This window comes from Micropterus salmoides, unplaced genomic scaffold, assembly GCF_014851395.1.
Source record: "Micropterus salmoides isolate LMB-PRFRI ecotype aquatic unplaced genomic scaffold, ASM1485139v1 Ms_hic_scaffold_14, whole genome shotgun sequence".
NCBI lineage: Eukaryota > Metazoa > Chordata > Actinopteri > Centrarchiformes > Centrarchidae > Micropterus > Micropterus salmoides.
Genome location: NW_024040485.1, coordinates 6,428,598 through 6,456,106, shown reverse-complemented (window position 1 = coordinate 6,456,106; position 27,509 = coordinate 6,428,598). Strand labels below are relative to the sequence as shown.

Here is a 27,509-nt window from a genome sequence, read left to right as displayed (position 1 = left end):
TTGCAAATGCACAGAGTGATCTGTTTGATGTTTTCAGTGATTGTGCAACCCCCTCTCAACCTACAATCAGTGCCCATTCTGTTAGATCTATGTTGTATGTAATATTAGAAAGACCCCTGGCCCTGACAGGATAACTGGTAAATTTCTAAAAGTCTGTGCAGATCAATTATGTGACATTTTTTCCAATCTTTTTAATATGTCACTTTCCCAGCATAAGGTCCCAACACTGTGGAAGGAATCTGTGGTGGTACCTGTGGCCAAGAACAGATACCCAAAAGAGCTTAATGACATTAGGCCTGTAGCCCTAACATCAATAGTGATGAAGACCTTTGAGTGATTGATCAAGCAAAGCCTGTCTGATAAGGTTAATAGAGGAGTAGACGATGCTACTAAACCTTACTTAATCTTCTATATAAGCATCTTGAGGGGAAAAAAACCCATGCAAGGCTTTTATTTGTTGATTTTTCATCAGCGTTTAATATAATCCAAACACACCTCTTAGTAAGGATACTTGTGTCCACATTTAACCTTGGTCCAGGTATGGTAAAATGGGTACTGGATTTTTGAACATTTAGGCCCCAGTCAGTCAGCGTTAATGGGGTTCTATCTCAGAAGCGAATGTCATCCACAGGCTCACCCCAGTGGTGTGTCTTGTCCCCATTATTGTATCTCCTATATACAAATGACTGTAGGAGTCACCACAAAAACAGGTTTCTTCTGAAGTTCGCAGACGACACAGTTCTAGTCAGTCTGCTCCAGGATGGAGAGGTCGACCACGGGCATGTTTTGAACGACTTTGTTGATTGGCGTGACCACCACTTCTCCAACTCCCCACTCAAACTCTCAATAACCAAGGGCTCACCTATTGAGACAGTGAAGTATCTAGGAACAGTTATTGACAAATACTTTGACCTTAACACTCCTGCTGTCTACAAGAAGGGTCTTCAGAGGCTTCATTTTCTGTGCAGACTGGATACTTTTAATGTGGACAAAACTTTGATGACTCTATTTTATAAATCTTTTATTGAATCAATTTTAACTTTTTGTTGCATAGCTTGTTATGGGAATCTTACGGTGCAAAGTAAAAATAAACTGTCTAACATTGTTAAGGTAGCTTCTTCTCCCCTCTGGGCGAAGATACAGATTGCCCAAAATAAAAACTAACAGATACAAATTTTCCTTTGCACCCACGACAATTAATGCCCTAAATTTGCGCTGAGCTTGAGTAGCTGCTCAGAACAATAGATTGTTGAGGCTACCATTTCAACTTATTGAGTACTTTTAGACAAACAAAAGAGGTTGTATATAACGGCTGTTCTTATCTTTGTTTATGCCTCATGTATGTTTGTTTTAACCCTTTTGCAGATCAAATTTCTCCTGGTGGCTCAGGAGGTAGAGCAGGTTGCTTGTTAATCAGAAGGTTGGTAGTTCAATCCCTGCATGTTGAAGTGTCCTTGGGATACTGAACCTCAAATTGCCCCTGGTGGCTGTTCCACCTGTGTGTGAATGGTAAATGTGAGGTAGTGTAAAAGCGCTTTGAGTGGTCAAAAACACTAGGAATGTGCTATACAGAGCATTTAAAGATTGAACTTGAGGTTTATTTGCCGGGAGAGAAAAATATTTGACTAAAATTTCTGTGATCAAGCTGCTGAGTGCTAGTGGAGCTGCAGAGGCAGAAATAATGAACTACTGGTTCTCTGGAGAGCAGAGATGATATGAGAAAAAAGGCAAACGTGTGTATTAGTTAGTGCTCGAGAGAGAGAGACAGAAAGAGACTTGTTCCCAGAAGACTTGAAGAAGGCCAAAATCACACAGAAACTCACAAACACACATTCGTACTATCACAAGAGGCAGTTTTATAATCACAAATCACCCTTAATTATCACACATCACACTCATCACCTATGAACAGCTGGCTGTTGAGCTGCAGGTGGAAGTATCCGTCAGCAGGAGCCTCCTGTGTGGCGGCAGGAAGTTCATCCAATCGGAGCGACGCCTCCTTGACGTTCCGCTCGGCTCGGACTCGATGCCACCGGTTGTCGTTCAGCGGCGCGTTCGACTCCACACGAACCTCCAGCGGCCCGTTACCCACGTCAAAGGAGAAAAGCACCTGAGTGGAGGCTGATAGAGGGGAAGAGATGCAGGTGGCAGGGAAGAAAGGGGGGCAGCAAGGAGGGCGAATGATGTAGATAATGGAGAGAGGGAGATGGGAAAGGAAGAGGAAGTATCAAAAGAGAAAAAAAAATAGATTTAATCTGCTGTGTGGGAAGATGATACTATTGTCATACCAACCAATTTCATCAGACAGCTCACCATTTGTTTGCCAAACAAAACACTATGTAATTACTCTGTTGCCTGGTGAAGCCGATATATTTTACTGTGAAAGATATTTTGAATTTTTTCTTCTGCAAATCAAACTGAAGATTAGGATAATACAGCACTTCATTAAACTGTCACAACACACACACACACAGAACCAAATTGAATCGAGATGAATTCTGGTCTGTCAATCAACCATTATTATTTTCTATAGAACATTTCTTGAATTAAACAATGGCATGTCTACAACGGCTGTATCTTGTTGAAAGTTTAAACTTTACAAAAACAAAATGTAATGGCTCCAAGTGGCAACCAAATGAAGATCTGATATACATGATTACTGCTTATATTTGGACAGAAAACTCATTCACTGCTGCTGTTAAAGAGGCAGTTTAGTTTTCACCAGTCTCAGAGCCCACAGCAGCATTTCATATGTGCAAACAGGACACGTCCGTAGTGCTGAAATGAATGAGAATGGGATACTGCTGAATGTCACTTTGTGATTTAGGCTGAAGGAGGCAGGTGTATTTTTACATAAAAAGCTGGTGTGAATTTTTCACTTTATAGCTGCATATTTTCACACAACTCCTAGTCAGTCTAAGGCCTGCCAATGGGAATAGAGACAGGAGCTTTAACAAGCAAGTAGGTTGGACTCAAGTTTATGGAGATCTAACTAACAGACAAGGGGAATGTAGGGCTCCCTGGAATATACTTTAATTACTCTTTCACAACAAAAGAAAAAACACAAAAACCAACAAAGCTTCTAACGAAGCTGACTGGCTGCATTTCCCACAGGATAACAACAAACAAAAGACTAAACAGTCTGCCAAGAAGTTATGTGCTGATTATGTGATGGAACTAGACAATGCTGTGTTTCTTTCCGTTCTTTATTTTAGATCCCCCCTGTCTCTACCAGGAAGGTAGACTCTTCTCTTCTATGCCTCTCAGGCTCAGCCAGTACATTTACTTTCATTCCTTCCTCATACAAAGGAAGGTAAAAATCAAGGGCAAGTGGACTTGGTTGAAGATACTTGAAGACGTTTTGCTTCTCATCCGAGGGGCTTCTTCAGTTCTGACTGGTAGGGAATCCCAGCCAATAAAACCTATATGGGGTCATTATCAAGGTGATGGATGCCGCTTGGTTTGTAAGTGCTCTGGCTGTTGCAAAACAGTCATTATACTCGTTGGAGTCACGTGAGGCCAAGTCTGAATAACCATCATTAGCATTGTCAAAGGAGGCAAAATATGAGCGTTGGTTTACTTTCCTGGGAATCGATGAAAGGACAGTTTTATAAGTGGGGAATAAGATTTGTCTTAGCCCTCCTTCCATATTTCTAGACTGTTTCTTTTTTCTGGTGTAAATGGCCTCTTTCACTGTTCTTTTGAACCATCTGTGCTCCCTGTCCAAAATATGTACATTGTTGTCATTGAAAGAGTGTCCCTTGTCCTTCAGATGTAGACTTGTGTTAAGCCATGTGTTTGTGTGTAACTTTACTTCCTGCCTTTGTGTGTGTTCCCACCTGTCTGATTGTCTGCCTTGACATGGTGTTGAAAAATAATCAAACAAAAGAAACTAACAACTTGCATTTACTCAAGTACTCTACTAAAGTACAGTTATGATGTATTACTTTTCACAGGGAAATATCATACAGATGGATATTTAGACACATGAAATGCTGTTAGTTTTGACCTCAAATCTGTTATTACACTTTACATGTAATAAGCCAATTTATTCTGACACGTAATATATGTTAAACTACCTACCTGCAGAGAACATAAAGTAGATATAGCATATAGCATACAACTACAACACGTAACCACTACAACATTAAAATGCTACTTAAACCTTGAATTCATGAAACCATGAATTGATACTCTGCACAATGAGGAATTTATTTTTTCAAAAATACCTTATTTTGCTTTTTCAAATCTCTTAAAACTTCTACACTTAATTTTGTGAATTTATTTATGTAGCACTTTCACTTACAATGGGCTATTTATTTGTAGCATTTCTACAAGTAAAGGATATGAATAATTCTTCCACCGCTGCCCTTAGCAAAGTGTCCCTCTGATCCCCAGCATCATGAGTCAGACAATGGCCAGCTCCTGGGCCCTATTGGTGCGGCGCTGCTTCAGCACCATGGACAGCACCTCAGTGTTGAATGCCTGTATTTACTGCTTTCACGCTGTCTGCTCAGCTTTGTCTCTATTCTCTCTAACAGCAAAAATATTTAGGAGAGTGCAGGCGAAGCAAACCATCCTTCATGTTGTGCTGGTGGAAGGTGAAGATGTATTACTATGGGAGTACAGAACAAGATGAAAAATTCCCAGCATCCTATAGTAACTTCATTTAGAAATTGTTCTCGGGCTCAGCCACAGTGTTACAAAGCGATCTGAGGCAGCCGGCAACAGAGTAGCAGTATTCAGAGCTGGAACAACTGCACTGACAATGATTTCCCTGAGGATAGAGGCTGTTGGTGCAGCAGTGTCCCTGTATTAGAATCTGTGTGTGTCCCTTTAAATTCCATTTCTAAAACAGCTTCCTTCAAAATGCGACAAAAAGGACCACAACACGGCAAACTAAAAAGGTAGGTGAGGTGCAAGAGCATCAAAAGGCAACTATGGATGACTTGAATAACTGATGCAAGGCATCTATACAAGCTGTTCCAAATGACACACAAAACTGCGGCCCATAAAAATGTACCTCATACCATCCGCAGGACTGTCATAACCATATAAGCACAAGGACATTTGTTGGGTAAAACAGCTATATTTTAAATGATACAATATACGGTAGGCTATAAACATATCTCACACCCAGCCACATTTCCAAGCCACCCAGAAACTAAATAACACCCTGTTGGTTATCATTGTCATAATCTAAATGACATACTATGGCACCCATATATGAGTGCACACATTACACAGGAGATAGAAATGAATGCAGTGTCACAGCTACAGTGCGGCTGACAGATCATAAAAAAACACAAATTAAATTATAGGGTGCAAAAAAACTATTATTAAACTACAATTATTGTGAGTTCCCTTTCATGGATTTCTATCTTGGTTACATTTTATTTGTTGTGTTGTGGAGCAGCATACATCATGCACGGCAGCGTCTGACTGTGCAACGCATTCAACTGTGGTCTGCAGGAAGAAAATTGATAGGAAAACAACGAACAATGTAACCTAAAGCAAAAAATAAATAAATAAAAAAATGTTGGAAACACGCAAGCAGCTCCAGAAAAAAAACACAAATTGACAGCAGGTTTCAACCTCAAAGGTTAAGGGATAAATGGACGGGAAAATCCTACCACTCTCTATTGTGAGGCCTCCAAACAGTTTCAGACATTGTAACCCCAGCAACAAAAAACTAATTGGAAGGATACAAGTAGAGTATATTTGCATCACTATTAGACCCATAAAAGAACAGTCTATTAGTTGTGCTACTATACTAAGAATAACACACACACCATGAAGAGTTTGAATGACACACACATATCCCCTTATGCAACTGTGTTTGATTTGGACTCAGTCTTCATCCTTCAGCTCCTACTCACAACTCAGTTCGATCCGTATGAAGTCTTTGATGCCCAGGTTTTCCAGGAACACACCAGACGAGGCCGTGGTTTTAAACAGGAAGGAGATATCAGCACTCAGCTCTCCGTGGAAGGTGGGAAAGTGAAGGTACGACGTCTCCTTGTCGAAAAACGCAGCGTTCCAGAAGTTTTCTAAGAAACAAAATGAAATGTCACTGTCAAGATCTTTAAATGGAAATCACATCAGAAACAAATGAGCCAGCCTGTCACACTTTGTCATTTTGACTATGCTTAAACAATTTGTGTCATTTTTGTTAATTTCAACAGATGGTTAAAACTGCAATTACAAAATAATTGGATAGAGGACAGAAAGAATAGTCACTTTGATTTGTTTTAAATAAAACATAAAAGGAATCATTTTTAGTCAAGTTATCCAAAGTATGTTGTTGTTGAAATGGTGCTCAGTGGCAGCTGTAATAACAACCTTATCAACTCCTACAGTTTTATATTTTCGGGTTTAAGTGGTTTTTTTATTAAGTATTAATTTGACATTTTTGATGAACTAAACACACAAGATATAACTTGATATTTAAATAATGGTTGTTAAATAAGGCTGATTACCTTCAGACAGAGGCAGGCTGCTGCGGTTGTTTCCTCTGGTTTCCAGTCTTTATGTTATGCTAAGCTAAGCAGCAGCAAATGTCAAACTATTGATTTAAAAGCATATTTTGGCCAGAAATAACTGAACTAGAAGGTTAGTCTGTGATAAAAAATGAAGACTGATTTGTTGTCTTTGCTGGGGTGGTGATGGTGCAATAGATAAGACACACGCCTTTGGTGTGAGAGACCTGGGTTCAATTCCCCACTTTAGCCCATCTACCATTGTGTCCTTGAGAAAGACACTTAACCCTTATTTACTCCAGAAGTGTGCAAGCTCAGACATGTATAGCAAGTGTAAGTTGCTTTGGATAAAAGCGTCAGCTAAATGTAAATGCATGAGGATTTAAACTTCTGCTTTTCAAACAGAACCTGCATTTGTTTGACCTAAGCGCTTATGCCTGACAACTTTTCTATAACAGGAAGATTGCTGTTGTCATGTGTAACTAGGCAACTGGAGAACTGGGCTGGACTTACTGTCTCCATGACAACGCAGCAGTCCCACCCTGTAGGCGGCCTCTGACCCCGGCCTCTGGATGTCACCCAGCACCAGAGACTTGACAGGGAGGCTCTCCTTATGGGTGAGCAGGCCAGAGTCTTCAGCCCTGCAGGAAAAGAGAAAGAACAAGAAAAAAAGAGGGAGCATAATTAGTTGAATGAGCAGGAGATGATGGAGAAGTTCAACAAAAAGAAGCAGGAGGCGAGGGAAGGAAAAAACTAGAGGAGAACAGGAGGAAGAGGGAGACAAAGTTGAAGAAGATGAAGAAGTACGAGGGGAATCAGAACAATACTAATATGTTGAAGAAGAAAAAGCATGGATGTGAAGAATAATCAGCTACACTCAACAATCCCCAACGGATTTACTGGTGTTTGTTTTTAATGTTACATGACTGTTGTGACAATATTAGATGTAAACATGTCGGTGCAATTTCTTGGTGACCTATTATATGTTTATAATTATAACCATCAACCAGTCACTGGCCAGCTACTACCAAAACAAAGACACCCCCCTGTTTACACCCACATGCAGCTTTATGCACTGAGATGACCCGCCTGTTAGCCTTATTGCTGAGGAAAGTTGTGTGTAAAAATACATGCAGGACTGCAAGGACTGGAAGCGAGGAGTGTATACAGCACTTGTGAGTCTGATGAAATATTTAAGAGCAGCAGTGGCAGCTCTGCTCTGCAAAAATAGAGTCAGCGCTGCACAAACAGTTTGGACTGGAAAATGAGGAAGGCAAAGGCAGGATTGGTTACAACATGAGGAAAGGTTAAAACGTATATTTGTTTTTTTTCCTCTGCTCAATTTACCCAGTTGAACTAATGTTTGCTTCACTGCCAAAGTTACAAGTCAAACAGAGACAGTTTGCTAAAGTGTCTGCTGGTGTACAAAATAAATGAAGATTAGGAAACGTTCAGCCTGAGAGACTCACACAATCTCTCAATCATCAACTTTCTTTCAACTTTCATGGGGTTTGGCATTGTGGTCTAATTGCCAAAAATGTTTTTCAATAGATAAAATCATTTCAGTAAAAAACAAGTAATTGCCTCACTTTTCTTTGAGTTATTTTCTTCTGATTTAAGATACCATCCTATGTTCATTTACACATGAATATAAAATCCATATTTAGGTCTCTTACCACACTAAACTGACATATATGTTTTTTGTTTAACTTGAGTCTCCCTCAAATCTCACAAGATTGCTTTTTTGTAATTGTCAGAAAAGGCTGACTGTATTACTGAATACATTGCTGTGTATTATTTACTTTTGCAGTCTTCTGTTTTCTTTTCATGAAACATAGCGGTAGATGCATCAACTAAAATGTGTAAACTTAGAAATATGTGTGTACCACTCCATGCGGTCGGCGTCACAGTTGCAGTAGTGTTGTGGATCCACACAGTCACCCTGCAGGCCGCAGGCACACTGCTGGCTGCCTGGCTGAGCACCGCCCCAGTAAGTCTGGACACGACCAGGACCGGGACCACCAAGCCACCAGCTCAATGGGGAGCCATCTGAAAAACACACACACAAGCAACAATGACAACTGAAACATGTGAGAAAACGTCTTGGGTTACGTATGTAACCCTTGTTCCCCGAGAAGGGGAACGAGACACTGCGTCGGTGACGACACTATGGGAACGCCCCTGGGCGTGGCAGGGCTGAACTATGAATGAAACTACTCCAATCCTATTGGTGTTACTAGAACGGTAGTAACACCAGTTGACGCAGTTCGAGTTCCCTCGAAGGGGAACATTTGGTTCTGTTAGGTTCAGCCTTTTGCAAGTGTCACAGAGTATAACTACTGGTTACCATGTGAACAGTGGGTTTTCACTCTGTTATGCTCACACAGTTTTACTTTTTTGGAAACAAGCGAAGAAATTTATGCTGAGAGAAAATAGCTAAATGCTATTTGAGAAGAACAATGTATAAATCCAAGTATATACAAGTACTTACTCCTTCTATTATTCCATAGTGGATCAAAATGGAAACTTATGTGATATAGCAAATAACTGTTTAACTATGTTAGACTTGGTGAAATGTGCACATACAAATCAGGCATTCAAAGATACACAAAAACGTAATCAACATCAAATTTTTTGTGTGTTGCTGAGTGTTGCTTTCTCTCTTCTTCACCCAAGAAAAGCTGCCTATTATATCTTGGTTCTTACAATAAAACTGAAAACACTTTCTGGACATTGAGGCCATAATATAAATGTGTCTACTGTTGTGAGTTAGGAGCATCATTAATATGAGAACACTGTGAGTTAGGGTCAGGAAAATGGCCACAAAAAAATAAAAAAAATCAATGGCATCCCTCTACAGGGCTTTTATTTCATGTATTTTACTGGAAGTGGAACTCTCACAACCAAAGAACAACACAGTATGTCCATAAATACCCCCTGGATATTGTAGCTGCTCTTTTCTTTTGATGTTGATGTACAGACTGAGGCTTTTTGAACAATTACACTTCATTGTAAGCCACTCTGAGAGTATCCACTAAACGGCAAGGAAGTAAAACACTCCCTCCATCCATCCATTTGCCCCTTCTCCAACTACTGTTTGCCCGGAACTGTTGTTGTCTTGCTTTCCTGCGAACTATCTTTGCTGCAACCAGACTTGAAGATGGAGAGAGGGTTATATTGCATAAGACAAATATTATCTAATTCCTGTCTACTTTATGTTTGCCACAAGTAAGTTCTTTGTTGTGTAACTGATCCTAACTCGCAGCATCATGGTCAATTATTGATTGTAAACTTGATAAAGACACACCGTGATTTGGAAAACACCGACAAATTAACTGGACTCAAAGCTGATTCTAACAGAATGAGACATTTGAACAAATCGTATACAATCCATTTGTCTGGTTCACTGGGAAGATCCAAAATCCTTGGAGTCTGATTAAGCAATTGAAGCAATGAGCGTAACAATTATTGTGTTTTGTCTGGTAGAGCGAAAAAATACGTGTGGAGCCGCAGGGAGTTACATTGTTTTCTCCAGAGCTTTTTGTTTTTGTACATGTATGTGACTCATAGCCCACTATGATTAAATTTGAATTTAAAGACAGCACAAAATGTAAAAACAAATATGTGAACGATTCGGTGGTTACAACTTCAGTATATCAAGTTCTTGGTAGAAAAAACACATTAACTGGCTGTTTTGCAACCTTAAAGATGATTATTTGTTCTGCCCTGAGTTAAAGTTTTTTCCGCCTGGAGGTAAATGAAGCAGGGTGGATCTTTCACATAAAATGCAAAGCCAGCCTGCATCCTCAAGCAGTTGCCCCCCCCCAGCCGACAACATCAACAAGCTTCAAGTCAGATTTCTTTGGTTTACAACCCTGTAATGAAAATCTGAGCCAGGACGGTAACAAAGAAGAAAAACAAACTAGCTTTACCTGGAGTGTTGAGGAGGCGGGACTTCCTGCACTGGTAGGACAGTTCTTGTTCGCAGTGCTCTGACTGGCTGATGGCGGCCAATAGCTGTTCCTCTTCAGTCGAGTAGTTAAAGTGGACTGAATGCTGGTTCACACCTGGAGACGGTCGGACTCTGGTCAGCTCTGTGTTGTTGTGCTGGATCACCATCCATGTGTTCTCCTCTGTGGATAAATAGAAAGACACCACAAAACACAAAACATTACTATGATGCAAAATACACTATGTGGTAAGTGTAGATTCTGGGTAAATTATCCAATCAGAGGACCACGATTGTTTGTTTTAAGCAAACACACAAACTGCCCTTCAGGTAATTAGCTAAAGAAGCCATTTTTTAAAAACATCATACTGTCAAAGACACAGGCGTCGGGAAAGATATTAATGGAGAAAGGAGATGAAAGTTCCACGTCTTCATGATACAAATGATATAAAGCACCAAGACATATACAGACAGGGAGATGAATGTGGGAGAGAGAGACTGAAGTAGAGAGAGTAACAGAAAGAGAGAGAACCTTGTAGAAAAATGGGGATGGCTGATAACGTGGGTCAGAGTGAGTGTTATACAAGGTACAAGGCTGATTTATTTGTCTCAAAACAACAGATTGTAGAGTGAAATTGAGTTTGTAACTCCCTGATGAGAGGAGCATCATCAGTTAGAATTATGTAAAAAGTTTAGTGATACGAGGATGAGGGGAGTTGGTGTGTGTGTGTGTGTGTGTCTCACCTGTCATGTTGCAGTAGACCAGCTGCGGTTTGATTGGTCCGCTGCCGTCCACGTCGATATAAAAATGTCCCGACGTGTTGCCGTTGTGTTTGTACGCCTCGCACGACTGTTCGTACACAGCTGGGAGGAAATGAATGAGATCAGCTCCAGCATGAATCACATCAACATCAGCACTTTAGACACACACAGAGGAGTTGTGAGGGGAAGAAGATACACACTGTGGAGGATTATGGGTGCTGCTTCATACGTATGTATCACCACCGAGCCCCATAAAGTACAGATTACTCCAGCTGGAGAGGATAGTATGACTGATGGGAGTACAAAGTCTCAATACATAAAACTTTAGACCTTTGTCAGCCTTGCCTCTTCCTCTCTATCTCCATAATCTATCTATCCATCCATAATTTACTTTACAGTTTTATTCCATAGTTCTGGGCTCCAGGCACAGTAAGGAGGGTCCCCAAAGCTCCTCGTTGCCTAGAACCGGATCTGACTCAGGTACATAAAAGGAGCAACACAGAACATTACTAGCAGTCTCTCTCCAGGCTGCTTTATTCATTTTTCATCCTTTTATAGTTTTCTTATATGCTCTATTGCTCTTACTTCATCACAAGTCATATTTATTCATCACTTTTTTTTATTTTCAATTTGCCGCCTTGCTGAAAGTAGTATATGTAAAAACAACTGCTTGTAAAAGGAAATTGATTATCTGTCATAGCTCTCTAATTCTTGCCTTCTCCCTGTCTGAGTCTGTCTCCAACCATGTCTCCCACAAATTACAATACAAATTTGCAACAACAAATACATATTGAAGGACACATAATACTACCCAACAAGGTATTTCATTTATCTACTCTTGTCTTACAGTATCCACATATAGCAACTAAAGCATGATTAATGTTTTTTATGGTTATCTTTAGCGCCTGGTAAAGGTTAGGGAAAGATTGTTAAATATTAATTTTTTTTTAAATCAACTGAACCCAACCACACGGGGGATGCGAAACCTGGAGTCAAAGTCCTGCATTTTTCCATCCAAACTGACCACCTTCCTATGACTCACTTGTGCGTGATCAAAAACTTCTGTGTTGTTATCAAATGTTGTTGCTTATTTGGTGCATAATTCTACAGTAATTAACACAGCAAACCTGAGGCCGAAACATTTTATCAGGAGAGGAGTACCGGCTGGTTTCAGAGACTATGTAACCTGATCTATCTAATGGAGCTGCCAAGTGTAATGAGTGTTCTGTCCCTTATGGGTACTGACATCAAAGGTAACAGGACACATACACAAAGCAAAGAGCGTGGGAGGAACACATGGGTCATTACATGTGCTGATGTTTGGTCGACAGGTGACTTACAGCTGTGGCAGGTCGCTCCGCTGTAGCCGCTGTCAGAGCAGTTACAGTGGAAGACGGTCCAGGACTGACTGCAGTGGCCGCCATGTTCACAACGACTGGGAGAGCACCTATGAGAGAGAGAGAGAGAGAGAGAGAGAGAGAGAGAGAGAGACAGAGACAGAGAGAGAGAGAGAGTCAAGAAGTCGCCAAAGTTTGTTGCAAAGTTTCTCAAGGATTCTTTTTTCAGTCCCCTACAAAATTCAGACAGACATGTGGAACGTGGATAGATTTTTGCTGTTGAGACAAAAAAACAGGCGAACAATCATACATATTCTCATATACACTGAGGCAGCAGATGTGAAAAATCCATTTGCTTGTTTTGGCTGCTTGAACATTTGGAAACGATTCTCCAGGTCTTACTGCAAAAAAACTTTCCAAGAGGACCAAAGCAGTCGATGCCAATAAACACCTTTCATCCGTTATTGCCAAGAGGGGTTTCGTTTGTTTGTTTGAAAAAGCAGCTGAGGCATCTTTTATGTTTTAGCTGAGTCATTTATCTTTCAGTAAGTGAGGCTGAGACTGGCTGTCAGGCTCCAACCTTTGACCTTTTGGGGTTACTTTATAGATGACACTAGATGGGATGAAAAAATGCTTTCAGATGCTTACTATCCTCACAAACACATAGTGTAACTTGAACTATATTTCAAAATGAGTCTGTTACATAAAGCTTTTTCATTAAATGGGCAGAAAGCAAATCATGTTTACTCAGGCATGTTATTTGTTAAATGGCCAAATGTGTGTAGGAGGGTCAGGACTAATGTAACTAGTGGAAAGATACAATATTTCATTTTTAATATTTGGAGGAGGTCATATTTTCCAACACGTTGTGGGAGGTTGTTGAAGTGAAAAAAAATACATCTAAAACATTTAGTTTCCAATGTTGACTGTAAATTCTGCTGAATCACAGCTCATCATTTCAAATCATTTCATTTCCTCACAACTTTCTTTCAGTTGATATCATGAAGAGAAAACGCTTTAAATCTTTGCAAGCACTGATACATATTCTTATATCCTACAAGCAATGTGCTCCAAACTGTCCTGGCGTCTTTTGAAACTCCTTTTTCTTGTGTATCTTTATCCACATGGATTGCTTCCATGGCCAATGCCTTCAGCAGGGTTTAATTCACACACACATTCACACATAAATACATAGTACACACTCACAAAGGCAGAACTGATAAATGATCAGGTGGGATTGGATTGAAGTGGTTATTACTGTGTGCTGGGGGGGGTGGAAGTCTGCATGCTTCTGTTTATTTTGTAATATTGAGAAATGCACATTTTGAGCACTAAATGTAAATGCATGTGACAGTGTTCGAGTATATGTTTGCACAAACCCAGGCAGGAATGTTGAACAGAAAACAGATGATGCAGCCTTTATTTAGATCAAAGCCCTGACTCAGCGGCCTGTCAGCCTACTACAGCGTGTTTTTTTACCCCAATTTATCTTTACACTGCTTTGATTTAAAGGGAGCTGGTTAGCATTCACAGTTTGTGCGGACACTTTACTTATTTGACATGATGATGATGACAAACATGAATGCATGAATGCATATGTGTGTGCGCACACACACACACACACACACACACCAGACATATATACACATGCCTAACTCTCACATATATCATGAAAACATAACATTGATAGCTTCTGACAACCAGTTTCTCCCACAGAGAGAAATCAATGCAGTGTCACAAGTGGATAACCAGTTCAGCCTCTTCTAAACTACACATCTATTAAAATGTCATTCACAGAAACACAGTATTCATACTTAGCCAGACACCAGCCCTTTAAATTCTTTATCATTGCATGCACCAGGATGGCCGAGTGGTTAAGGCGTTGGACTTAAGTTCCAATGGGCAGAAGCCCTCGTGGGTTCAAACCCCACTCCTGGTAATCTGATCTTTGTTAAACCTTACATTGCAATATCTGAAATGAAAAACACACCCAGTTTTGAATGATCATTATATTCCCAAAATTATGTAAGTTTTTTGCACTTCTATATTTGATGAGAGCTCAGAAAAACCTCCCTGTTTTCAGCTTTGTAACATTTTCCAGCTAATCCAAGGCTTTTTTGAAATAGTTTATTTTTCTCTTCCTCTTAATCCTTCAGTTTGTCAGAAATATTCAAATTCAAAATCACCAAATTTGGGAAAAAATGGTTTTGACTGGAAAGGAATGGTATGAAAGTAGAGATGCAGTGGGATAGAAGTACTGCATAAAGTTGCATAAATGGTAATACTTAAGTTAAGTATTTCAAATTCATACTTAAGTACAGTCCTTGAGTAAATGTATATTCCACAACTGTAAAATCCAGGTGCACAGATTCAGGTGTGGTACAAAATACGCAGCCCTTCCCCACATACAGATCGTGATTGGACAAAAAAAACAGAGGAACATTCCCTTTCAATGTTCCCAAGGCCGGAGACCAGAGGAAGAAAAAAAAGATAGAGAAAGCAGGTAAGAGGACAAACAGGAAAAGAAGGATAAGAAGGAAAAGAGTTGGAATTAGTTTGCTATTATATCAATCAGTGAAAATGACATACATCCTAACACTGATTTTCTTATGTGTCTGTTAAGCTTAAACAAGCAGGCAGGTTTGGTAACAAGATGTGAACTGATGTTGTAATGGAAAGGCTCCGTGCAGGTTTAAGCTCCATTTGTGCTATTAATGGAGTGTTTGCTTTGGCTAATAATACTCTTTGCTGCGGGCAACAATCATAAAACATACACACACATACACACAACTACAGATATAATAACCTGCTCTGAAGTATGGCCACCACATTGAATCTGATTTGGTGAGTCCATTTTCCACCTGGCTTTACAGTACAACATGTCCCATGGGCCCAAAATTCAATCAGCAGGATAACAGCGAGAGAGCGTAAGGTAGACTTTTTTTTCTCTCTCTTCACTGGAAAAAAAAAAACTGGATTATTTTTGTAGGCTTGTTTCAGTGAGCAGTCCGATCTGTGCAGGAACTGGATTCTGCTGAATAATAAGCTGATGAATGCAGAAACAGGGAGACATTTAATTAAAACCACTCGAGCAGATTCTCCTTATCTGGCAAAGATATACGGTTGGCTCAATATTTGTGTGTACATCGGTGTTTCCATCCAGTTTACTGTATAAGTGGTATGTGTGTTTGTTTGTGTGCATGCGCTTGTGGAGGGTTTGTAATTGGTGTAATTGTCTCATTAATTGTGCGGCTATTTGGCGTGACAACAACAGCAAACGTCTCTCCCTCTCTCTTTCTCTCTCTCTCATATACCTTCTGAGGTTGAAGTTATCGCTCTGGTCCTGCATTGTCATTGATGATATACATTTTTATTATTTAGTTAATCATCTTACTATCAATGACTTAAATATTTACCATGAGATCCAAAATTGGTCTTGGTTCAGTTAATTTCCATTTGACTCAAATTGGTTAACTGACGTGTTGTTCGAACGTAAGTGCCAAAGTTAAATTTGCATTAGTTTGTATCTACAAGCTATTCAAGGGCTAAAATCAATATTATTATATCAACAGATTATTAGGTAGCAAGTATTCTGTTGCTTCAATCGGAGCTTTTATATAATCATCCAAAATTAGTCTTGACCCTTTTTGTCCTCCAAACAATGGAAATAATGTTTTTTTCCCCATGCCAGACAATCTTGTATGCCTGTGTATTGTATCTTCTTTTTACTAGCCACTGAATGCTATTTGCTTGGTGATGGTTGCACAAACCGAACCCTCCCCCTGCCCACCTTTTAACATCTTTATCTCTCTCTCTTTGGAGATGACTCCATTGGAAATGAAATTTATATAATGTAACTTGACATTCTTCACCCACCCATAGCTCTGCATTTGTTACTGATGCATAGCTCTAGGTCCCAATCAAATGCATACAATAACTAAAACTAAAAAAGGGGGCAACAGCAGGGCTATAGGACATAAGCACATGTGGACATCTGAACATTACACTTAATGTAATGGTTAAACATCTCTTTTTAAACTCACGGTCATTAGTTTGCTGCTATGTACTTTTTTCAAAATTAGATTTGGACAGTGGTTGTTGGCTATACTGTATGTTGAGCATGACTTGTGCACTGGGTTCAAGTAGAAACTGAGAAAAGTCCACGCAGAACACCTGACTGGCAGATATCAGCAAGAATACACCTGTCACACCACCAGTCTCTGCTCAACAATCATTGTGGATACTGTGAGTGTGTGTGCAGGCTTATGATTGTTTGTGTGTCCTGGATGGTGCAGTCTCTCTCTGTACAATGAGGCGCCGCTTCACCTCACAAATATATTACTCTGCCAGCAAAAGGAAAGGAAAGAAAAATGATGTTTGAAAACAACCAGTTACTTTTTAAAAAAATGTTGTATAAGAAAGCAATCGAGGACAGAAGAAACATTTCTGCTTAAGAACCAACAAAACACGCTATGGTTTGATAGAACAACAATGCTGCCGGTGCTCTCTTTTAAATCACCTTTTTGAGTTTTGTTTTGACCACAACAAGCTTGGCAAGCACTGTAAATTATTAAATTATTAAATACTATTAAATTCTGCCTAGAAGCTCCAGGAGCAAGAATTTTCATCTCTTACTGTCTAAATGAGACATCCAAACAGGTAAAAGACAAATAAAACTTTTATTTATAATTATTGACTGCAGAAAATAACATGACGCTTTCAAAACAGTGACACTAATTAATACATTAATACAAAACACAAAATTAACTCATTTTGTAGGGTTATGATTCTGTCCTTCAGCAAATCATATCTTTCTTTTAACCACCACTCATGATGACAAGGACTAATTATGACTCATTCCCAACTGGCGTTTTGACCATGATGTCTGGCCCTAAATTCTAGTACAACTAGTACTAGTACTAGTAGTACTTACTATAATAATATCTTTAGGTTTATAGAGACTGATCATGAGTCTTTCCACCACTGAGCATTTTTATAGCATGAATAGATTTTTCACTTCATTGCTTTATGAAGTTAATTAAGAACAATGTCTGGAACTTTTTTGAGAACATTAAATAAATAAATCTGATTCTTTGAAGAGCTGAGAAGTTCTTGTGTCAAAACGCCAACACACAGCCATTGCAGCTGAAAGAATAAGGCTAAAATTGTCAGACACACACAGAAGCAACACATTCATTTAATGGCATCGGGTGACCGTCTAGCGTGATTGCAATCATTAGGCTTAGTGAAGCCAGATAACCAAACAACATCGTGGGTATGTTGAACTTGCAACAATTGTAATTCAATGCTCTTGATTACTGGCATAAAGGAAAAGTTACCAGGATGGCCGAGCGGTTAAGGCGTTGGACTTAAGATCCAATGGGCAAAAGCCCTCGTGGGTTCGAACCCCACTCCTGGTAATATGATGTGTTTATTGTGCAACAAATCAATCCTTGAAGCAGATGGGCTATAGCAGCAGAACTCAGCTGAGAAGAGGTAACAAAGGCTACAGTTCACACAGGCTCACCAAAATTGGACAAGGGAAGACTGGAAAAACATTGTCTGGTCTGATGAGTCTCGATTTCAGATGCGATGGTATGGTCAGAATTTGCTGTAAACAACATGAAAGTATGGATCCATCCTGCTTTGTATCAGCGGTTCAGGCTGGTAATGGTGTGGGGGATATTTTCCTTAGTACCAACTGAGCATCACTTAAACATAACAGCCTGAGTATTGTTGCTGACCATGTCCATCCCTTTATCGTAGTTAAGTAAAAGTCACCGGGATGGCCGAGTGGTTAAGGCGTCGCACTCAAGCTGCGAATGGACGTGAGTCCTTGTGGGTTCAAATCCTGGTAAGTGGTTTTTGATTACAGGTAGTGGATGACGATAACGTGTCCCATCCCTTTATCATAATTAAGTAAACATCACCAGGATGGCCGAGTGGTTAAGGCGTTGGACTTAAGATCCAATGGGCAAAAGCCCTCGTGGGTTCGAACCCCACTCCTGGTAAAGAGATGTGTTTATTGGGGAGGATCACTAAGATTTCTGCAATGAAATGCATTCAGCAGTCACTATTAGGTGTTCAATTGCTTGTTAACACAAACAGCTTATCACATTGGCATCTTCTGATGGCTGCTTCCAGCAGGATAATGCACCACGTCACAAAGCTCAAATCATCTCAAACTGCTTTCTTGAACATAACAATTAGTTCACTGTAATCCAGTGGCCTCCACAGTCACCAGATTTCAATCTAATAGAGCACCTTTGGGATGTGGTGGCCTGGGAGATTTGCATCATGGATGTGCAGCTGACAAATCTGCAACTGTGAGATGCTGTCCTGTCAATATAAACTAGATTTTCTGAGAAATGTTTCCAACACCTTGTTGAAAGTATGCCGTAAAGAATTAAAGCAGTTCTGAAGGCAAAAGGGGGTCCAACCGGTCCTAGCAATGTGTACCTAATAAAGTGGCTAGTGAGTGTAGATCTTAGGGAGTTGTTAATTATAAAAACTAATTCTTATATGCCATAAAACATGGTTATTTAATGCATGTCTTCATTTTTCTCATCTCACCAGGATGGCCGAGTGGTTAAGGCGTTGCACTCAAGATGCAATGGACATGAGTCCTCGTGGGTTCAAATCCCATTCCTGGTAGGAGGTTTTTGATTACAGGTAGTGGATGACGATAACGTGTCTCAAAAAAAGACAAATGTTATCAGTGCCCGGTCTGAGCAGGAAGTGCATCCTCAAAAAAAAGCCCCTGCGTCAAGCTCCATTCCCTCAAAGGTCAGCACTGTTTTTAATCAGTTAGCGTCGCAATTTGTGTCAAAGGAAGCCAAAGCTCTGTGCTGATTTACTTTACATCCGCAAGCAGAATATGAGCGGAGGGTTACAACAAAAATCAAAAGTCAAAATATTTTGGAAACTGACCTGTCGATGATTCCACACATGTCGATTTGCAGGTTGCTGTAGATTCCCAGCTGCTTTTTCTGCACCATGATCAGGTCCACGTTTTGATTGTCCAGAGTTAAGAGACGCATGCAGCCCTGGAAGACATTAAAGGGGTTTCTGCATTCTTGCCTGTCGTCTTCATCGGGACAACCTGAAAAGAGAAGTTATGCATTACTCAATCAAAGTAAACTTCACATGTAATCATATCACACAAAACCATTTTTTAGAGATGAGCTGACACATTTGAACATTACTCTTGTCTAAGAAATATTATGCAAACTGAATGCGTGATTAAATTCAAAACACTGAAAGACAATGTGACTCCAAAATTTTAATTACATACATTAGTTGTCAAAACATAATACTGCATTATGGGTAGAGATTAACTGTTTTTATGGAGATTACATTGTGTACATCTTACATCTAATTCCACATGGCAGTTTGACAGGTGACAGGGTTTAATTTTAAAGAAAGATACAGTTGACCTGTTCCACTCTTACCTCCAAAGAAGAGGTTACTTTCTATAGTGATAGGAAATGAAGGGCTGGCTTGAGCGCTGCCTCCGTCCTCTTTATCCACAGTGATGCTCAGAGTACCTCGTCTGGTGTTCAGCTCCACCGAATGCCACTGACCGTCATTCAGAGCAGAACCTGGGAACCAAAAATACCCAATAACGCACAAAATATTTGTACACATCTTTGTGACTGACCTGCAGTAAGTACCAGCAGAGCTGTGGCTGTCTTGTGAATCTGTAAGCTGTTGAGTTGAGGGAATAGATCAATATCTCATTATCTCCTCTATTTTTCTTGCCTACAATACTTGGCTCAAAAACACACCCCAGTCATCTTGCAGTGTCATTGACTGCAAAGCGTTCTGCCAGAGTGATATGGATGTGTGACCAGAGATTTGGCAAGAAGGATAACACAGCAGAGCATAAGGTAAACATTGTACTAAGTGCCAGTTGTCAGACACTTTGTTAGAGAAGCGCTTTTGTGTCCTTGTTGGTTCAAACCTTAATACCAATTTATTAGAGAAACGGTTAGAATTGACTGCTAAACCCCTCCTTGAACTGTGACTGTAACTAGCAACAGCAAGCCTGTCAAGCGTTTCTCTACATGCTAAATGGGTGTGCTAGTGAGAGTTACACTTGGCATTTAAAAAGTTTTGATCACCATTTTATCTGTTTTTATCAACATTTTAAGCATGTCTTGCTAACCACCTTAATATCTACAGTAGTAACATAGCACTAAAGCCAGGGAGGTTAACCATTAACCAACTAACTGTTATGTTACATTAGTTTGTGGAGTTACAGGTTATGTAAAAAAAAAAAAAGCCCCATTCACGTCAAACACATCCACTGTATATTTTTCCCCATTCTGAGGAAGCTGGTCTTAGGTGCTATCAGAGTTTAAGTTAACATTAGCAGCTATGTCCTGCTCTTTATTGGATTTAGCCTCGGTGTTAGCATGATATCATGTATGTAACCATCATATGTATTTCTAAGACCCGTTTTACTAGATTCTTAATAGCAAGAAAAGAAGTCAGCTGGAAACGCAGTATTCAACAAACTCATGTACCTAACAATATCCTACCTAAAGTAAGACACCAGGATGGCCGAGTGGTTAAGGCGTTGGACTTAAGATCCAATGGGCAAAAGTCCTCGTGGGTTCAAACCCCACTCCTGGTAATGAGATGTGTTTATTGGGGAGGATCACTAAGATTTCTGCAATGGTCACTTTATTAATTAGAACGAAACTAACAAGGCGATTTTCTCAGAGCCCTGACTGCATTTGCAGTCCAAGCTGTGACAAAAACCTTCAGCACGCAACCCTTGATGGAGCTGCCAAATATTGCATCATCGTTTCCCGCGGCCATCTTTGGAAAATTGTTATCGAGCATGGCAAGTAAATTTCTAAAGCGGTACTGTTTTTCAAATTACAAGTTGTGTCTCTCGTTTCATGTGTCACAGTAATGATCAATCTACAGGTTATTTAGTGCTTTAACACACCTTGAAGTTTGCCCTGTCAGAGTTTTTCAGAGTAAAAATAAATCGTGTTGATACATCAAGAGTTCCTGTCGTGACGAAAGTAACGCGTATCTCCTTTATGTCTCTCCTTTATGACCCTCCTGTATGTTACTTTCAACCCTCCTTACTTTTGATTCTCCTGTGTGTTACTTTCAACACTCCTTACTTTTGATTCTCCTGTGTGTTACTTTCAACCCTCCTGTGTGTTACTTCCAACCCTCCTGTGTGTTACTTTCATCCCTCCTGTGTGTTACTTTCGACCCTCCTTACTTTTGACCCTCTTGTGTGTTACTTTTGACCCTCCTTACTTTTGACCCTCCTGTGTTTTACTTTTGACCCTCCTTACTTTTGACCCTCCTGTGTGTTACTTTTGACCCTCCTGTGTGTTACTTTCGACCCTCCTTACTTTTGACCCTCCTGTGTGTTACTTTTGACCCTCCTGTGTGTTACTTTTGACCCTCCTTACTTTTGACCCTCTAGTGTGTTACTTTTGACCCTCCTGTGTTTTACTTTTGACCCTCCTGTGTGTTACTTTTGACCCTCCTTTGTGTTACTTTTGACCCTCCAGTGTGTTACTTTTGACCCTCCTGTGTGTTACTTTTGACCCTCCTGTGTGTTACTTTTGACCCTCCTGTGTGTTACTTTTGACCCTCCTGTGTGTTACTTTTGACCCTCCTGTGTGTTACTTTTGACCCTCCTGTGTGTTACTTTTGACCCTCTTGTGTGTTACTTTTGACCCTCCTGTGTGTTACTTTCGACCCTCCTTACTTTTGACCCTCCTTTGTGTTACTTTTGACCCGCCTGTGTGTTACTTTTGAACCTCCTGTGTGTTACTTTTCACCCGCCTGTGTGTTACTTTTGAACCTCCTGTGTGTTACTTTTGACCCTCTTGTGTGTTACTTTTGACCCTCCTGTGTGTTACTTTCGACCCTCCTTACTTTTGACCCTCCTTTGTGTTACTTTTGACCCTCCTGTGTGTTACTTTCGACCCTCCTTACTTTTGACCCTCCTGTGTGTTACTTTTGACCCTCCTGTGTGTTACTTTCGACCCTCCTTACTTTTGACCCTCCTGTGTGTTACTTTCGACCCTCCTGTGTGTTACTTTTGACCCTCCTGTGTGTTACCTTCGACCCTCCTGTGTGTTACTTTTGACCCTCCTGTGTGTTACTTTTGACCCTCCTGTGTGTTACTTTCGACCCTCCTTACTTTTGACCCTCCTGTGTGTTACTTTTGACCCTCCTGTGTGTTACTTTTGACCCGCCTGTGTGTTACTTTCGACCCTCCTGTGTGTTACTTTTGACCCTCCTGTGTGTTACTTTTGACCCTCCTGTGTGTTACTTTTGACCCTCCAGTGTGTTACTTTTGACCCTCCTGTGTGTTACTTTTGACCCTCCTGTGTGTTACTTTTCACCCGCCTGTGTGTTACTTTCACCCTCCTTGTGTTACTTTTCACCCGCCTGTGTGTTACTTTTGACCCTCCTGTGTGTTACTTTTGACCCTCTGTGTGTTACTTTTGACCCTCCTGTGTGTTACTTTTGACCCTCCTGTGTGTTACTTTTGACCCTCCTGTGTGTTACTTTTGACCCTCCTGTGTGTTACTTTCGACCCTCCTTACTTTTGACCCTCCTGTGTGTTACTTTTGACCCTCTAGTGTGTTACTTTCGACCCTCCTGTGTGTTACTTTCGACCCTCCTTACTTTTGACCCTCCTTTGTGTTACTTTTGACCCTCCTGTGTGTTACTTTCGACCCGCCTGCGTGTTACTTTCGACCCTCCTGTGTGTTACTTTCGACCCTCCTTACTTTTGACCCTCCTGTGTGTTACTTTTGACCCTCCTGTGTGTTACTTTTGAACCTCCTGTGTGTTACTTTTGACCCTCCTTACTTTTGACCCTCCTGTGTGTTACTTTTGACCCTCCTGTGTGTTACTTTTGACCCTCCTTACTTTTGACCCTCCTGTGTGTTACTTTTGACCCTCCTTACTTTTGACCCTCCTGTGTGTTACTTTTGACCCTCCTGTGTGTTACTTTTGACCCTCCTTACTTTTGACCCTCCTGTGTGTTACTTTTGACCCTCCTGTGTGTTACTTTTGACCCTCCTTACTTTTGACCCTCCTGTTTGTTACTTTTGACCCTCCTGTGTGTTACTTTTGACCCTCCTGTGTGTTACTTTTGACCCTCCTTACTTTTGACCCTCCTGTGTGTTACTTTTAACCCTCCTTACTTTTGACCCGCCTGTGTGTTACTTTTGACCCAACTGATGGGGTCGAAAGTAACAATGTGCCGCTTGTGTTTAAAGTGAAATTATACAGAATTCGTTCTACATTTGTACAAAATACCACCTGATATTGATAGACCACACCTGTGAGTTAGTGAGCACAGCAAAAATATATCACTGTCTACAACTTAATCTTTTAAAATCAGGTTTTTCTGAAAAATGGTACTTTTGCCCTTGCTCTCCCCTACATCTGTTCAATTGCTTGATAACACAAATTGCTAATCAGCCAATCACATGGCAGCAAATCAATGCATTTAGGCATGTAGATGTGATCAAGACAACTTGCTAAAGTTCAAACTGAGCATCAGAATGGGAAAGAAAGGAGATTTAAGTGACTTTGATAGTGGCGTGGATTGTGGCGCTCTTTCTGAAACTGCTGATCTACTGATTAACCTCTCCAGGGTTTACAGACTATGGTCTGAAAAAGAGAAAATATCCAGTGAGTGGCAGTTGTACGGAAAAAAACGGCTTGTTGATGTCAGAAGTCATAGGTGAATGGACAGACTGGTTTGAGATGACAGAGATGCAACAGTATCTCAAATAACCACTTGTTACAACCAAGGTACGCAGAATATCATCTCTGAATGCACAACACGTCGATCCTTGAAGCCACTTGAAGCCACTCCTGTCAGCTAACAGGAAACTGAGGCTACAATTCACACAGGCTCACCAAAATTGGACAATGGAAGATTGGAAAAACATTGTCTGGTCTGATGAGTCTCAATTTCAGCTGCGACATTCAGATGGTAGGGTCAGAATTTGATGTAAACAACATGAAAGTATGGATCCATCCTGCTTTGTATCAGCGGTTCAGGCTGGTGGTGGTGTAATGGTGTGGGGATATTTTCTTGGCACACTCTGGGCATCACTTAAACATAACAGCCTGAGTATTGTAGCTGACCATGTCCATCCTTTTATCGTAGCTAAGTAAAAGTCACCAGGATGGCCGAGTGGTTAAGGCGTTGGACTTAAGATCCAATGGGCAAAAGCCCTCGTGGGTTCGAACCCCACTCCTGGTAACCAAGATTTCTGCAATGAAAAAAGCCTGCTGTTTTCTTATCTCACCAGGATGGCCGAGTGGTTAAGGCGTTGCACTCAAGATGCAATGGACGTGAGTCCTCGTGGGTTCAAATCCCACTCCTGGTAGGAGGTTTTTGATTACAGGTAGGATAATATTAATAAAGTCTCTCAAAAAAAGACAAACATTATTTTTCCCCCCGCGACCCTGTAAGCAGTATAAGCGGGTGACGACGGATGGATGGATTATTGTTTCCCGGTCTCACCAGGAATTCACGCATCCTCATCCAAAACGCCCTGCTTGAAGCTTTGTGATATTGTTACTACTTCTCCTGAAAACGAGTATTTCATTGTTTCACACTTTGAGTGTCACAGTGGAATTCGATCCCCGGTCTCCCACAGCAAAAGAATGTGTCCACTCCACCATCGCCACCCCAGGTTTAATCTTGGATTTTCAGTTCTATGACTATAAAATTTACTGGGATACATTGAGCATTTATTTTGGTCTTCAAATTATATTTAATATTACTATAATAATATATTTAGGTTGCATTTGTTGCTTATTTTATAGAGACTGATCATGTAGCCAACACACAGCCATTGCAGCTGAAAAAATAAGGCTAAAATTGTCAAACACGGCATAAGAATATATCTAAGCAACACATTCATTTAATGGCATCGGGTGACCGTTTTGCGTGATTGCAATCATTAGGCTTAGTGAAGCCAGATAACCAAACGACTTCCTGGGTATGTTGAACTTGCTTTGCTTGCAGTGATCTTTTGTCATTGAAATGAAATATTTATTTAGGAATTTATTAATTAAAATACTGATCCTTGTATCCCTAAAAATATGCATATTTTATGCAGCTCTTGATGGAGAAAATAGTAACTGAACTCAACATTTCTGCATGTTTTTTGCCTTTAGTAGCACTTGCTCATTTCACCAGGAAGGACGAGTGGTTCAGGCGATGCACTGAAGATGCAATGGACATACTGTAGATCCTTGTGGGTTCAGACCCCATTTCTGGTGTATGCTCTCGATTACTGACTTAAACAGACAACAGCAGGCATTTTATCTTCACATTATTGACTTTTTTTCTGTTACAAGGCACAAACAAGCATCACCAGGATGGCAGAGTGCTTAAGGTGTTGCACTCAAGATGCAATGGACATGAGACCTTGTTGGTTCAAATCTTACTCCTGGTAGGTGGATTTGAATTGCAGGTTGGATAATGTTAATAAAGTGTCTCCAAAAAAGATAAATGTTGTTTCCCAGTCTGACCAGGAATTCATGCACCTTCATCAAAAACACCCTGCTTGAAGCTTTGTGATATTGTTACTACTTTTTAATGTATAAGTTAGCAGAGTGGCGCTCTATTAAATTGGAGTGTGCAGGACAGCTAATATCAGAACTTCCTTCAAATTGGACTGTGGGTGTCCATTCTCTCAAAGGTCACCATTGTTTGTAATCAGTTAGCTTTGTAATTTGTGTGCCACTAAGGGAGCGCCCCAGTAATGGTTGTCATTTCAGATGATAAAATTATCGGTCGCTGGCTAGAAATGAGATACCTGCTTTTGTCTACTGCTGTCTGTGAAGGAATTGTTGTTTTTACTAAGAGTCCAGAGTGATAAGTCTGCTACTGTTATCTTTGTACACTGCATGAAGTGTAGGTGTGGGGGTTTGGGTCAAGACTGACCTGCGCTGAGCTCCAGCAGCGCCCTGCCAGCTTTATGGATCTGTAGTCGGAGTCTGGCTTCACTCAGGTGCAGCCAGACCACGCCCCCTTCCTGAGGCAGCATGAAGGTGAGCAGAAGCCCTGCCTTGTTCCACGTCCTGAACTGGAACTCCACGGATATGCCCGCCGAGGAGGACGCCGTCGTTCCCGGTAACTGGAGGAAGCTCTGGGGGCCGGGGAACGTCACGGCAACGGAAACTGGCTCAGCACAAGAAAAGGTCACATTGCCCTAAACATGCAGAATGGAGGAGGAGGAGGTGGGACAGAAAAAAATGATTACTAGAGAGATAAACAACATAAAACATGAATATTAATCAGTTGCAGAGGGCGTGTCGATGTGACCTCATGTCACAATGATCTCATCAGCAAGTCTCCTCAAAGAGGACACTGGTATTACCATAATGACAACAGCAAGGCTTAGACTAAGATTAAGAAAGAAAGCTGAAAATACCAAAGTCACCTAGCTTGGAGGTAGAAGATAAAGAAAGAAAATGAAAGAAAGAGACTAAATACAGTAAGCCTAGTACCACAGTATCTTGACATCTCTGTTACAGTGCATTGTTTGGAGTAGTGGTAATAACACCAGGTCCATTGCTAAGGCTGCATTAGTAATATATCACATCCCAGACTCTGCTGGGAATATCATTCTGCTTTCTTTAGAATGCTTTGGAAACACAGATGACATTTAAAGGGTCTTTGTGGTGCAGTTAAAGTTTTATACAATAATTAATGTTGGAGTGGCTACTGCACAACACAAAGTAAAAAGTTACCTTGAAAAAACTCAAACGTCTACTACACTAGTCCTCCTTCACCCATACTCTTATTTTCTTCATTTAGCACCCTCACAGACCCATCTCAAGCACTATTTATTTTCTGCATTAAATTGGACCATAACTTTGTGGATAGTACCTTAAGAGCCACAGTACCGACATCAAATTGCCTCTATTAGATCTTCAGCCATGCATGTGAAATCTCTG

The 27,509-nt window shown here is 40.6% G+C and overlaps 1 protein-coding gene and 7 non-coding genes across 9 annotated transcripts in view; 7 read left to right on the top strand and 1 right to left on the bottom strand.

Moving 5' to 3' along the window:
• The window catches only part of LOC119901722 (contactin-associated protein-like 4), a 120,887-nt gene that overhangs the window by 28,192 nt on the left and 65,186 nt on the right, over positions 1 to 27,509 (bottom strand). For both annotated transcript variants that reach the window (XM_038717341.1, XM_038717342.1), the window contains exons 8-17: positions 26,494 to 26,761; positions 19,979 to 20,128; positions 19,458 to 19,629; positions 12,531 to 12,637; positions 11,173 to 11,292; positions 10,412 to 10,612; positions 8,366 to 8,528; positions 6,993 to 7,120; positions 5,880 to 6,050; positions 1,903 to 2,121 (exon numbers count right to left, since the gene is read on the bottom strand). In XM_038717341.1, the coding sequence (XP_038573269.1) occupies positions 1,903 to 2,121; positions 5,880 to 6,050; positions 6,993 to 7,120; positions 8,366 to 8,528; positions 10,412 to 10,612; positions 11,173 to 11,292; positions 12,531 to 12,637; positions 19,458 to 19,629; positions 19,979 to 20,128; positions 26,494 to 26,761 (1,699 nt within the window). The remainder of the gene's footprint in view (positions 1 to 1,902; positions 2,122 to 5,879; positions 6,051 to 6,992; positions 7,121 to 8,365; positions 8,529 to 10,411; positions 10,613 to 11,172; positions 11,293 to 12,530; positions 12,638 to 19,457; positions 19,630 to 19,978; positions 20,129 to 26,493; positions 26,762 to 27,509) is intronic.
• trnal-uaa lies at positions 14,384 to 14,466 on the top strand. Its single transcript has one exon. It is a non-coding gene; the product is annotated as a tRNA-Leu (tRNA).
• On the top strand, positions 17,865 to 17,947 carry trnal-uaa. Its single transcript has one exon. It is a non-coding gene; the product is annotated as a tRNA-Leu (tRNA).
• trnal-uaa lies at positions 18,456 to 18,538 on the top strand. The gene has a single exon. It is a non-coding gene; the product is annotated as a tRNA-Leu (tRNA).
• Positions 19,099 to 19,181, top strand: trnal-caa. Its single transcript has one exon. It is a non-coding gene; the product is annotated as a tRNA-Leu (tRNA).
• Positions 21,083 to 21,165, top strand: trnal-uaa. The gene has a single exon. It is a non-coding gene; the product is annotated as a tRNA-Leu (tRNA).
• Positions 24,716 to 24,798, top strand: trnal-uaa. The gene has a single exon. It is a non-coding gene; the product is annotated as a tRNA-Leu (tRNA).
• Positions 24,843 to 24,925, top strand: trnal-caa. Its single transcript has one exon. It is a non-coding gene; the product is annotated as a tRNA-Leu (tRNA).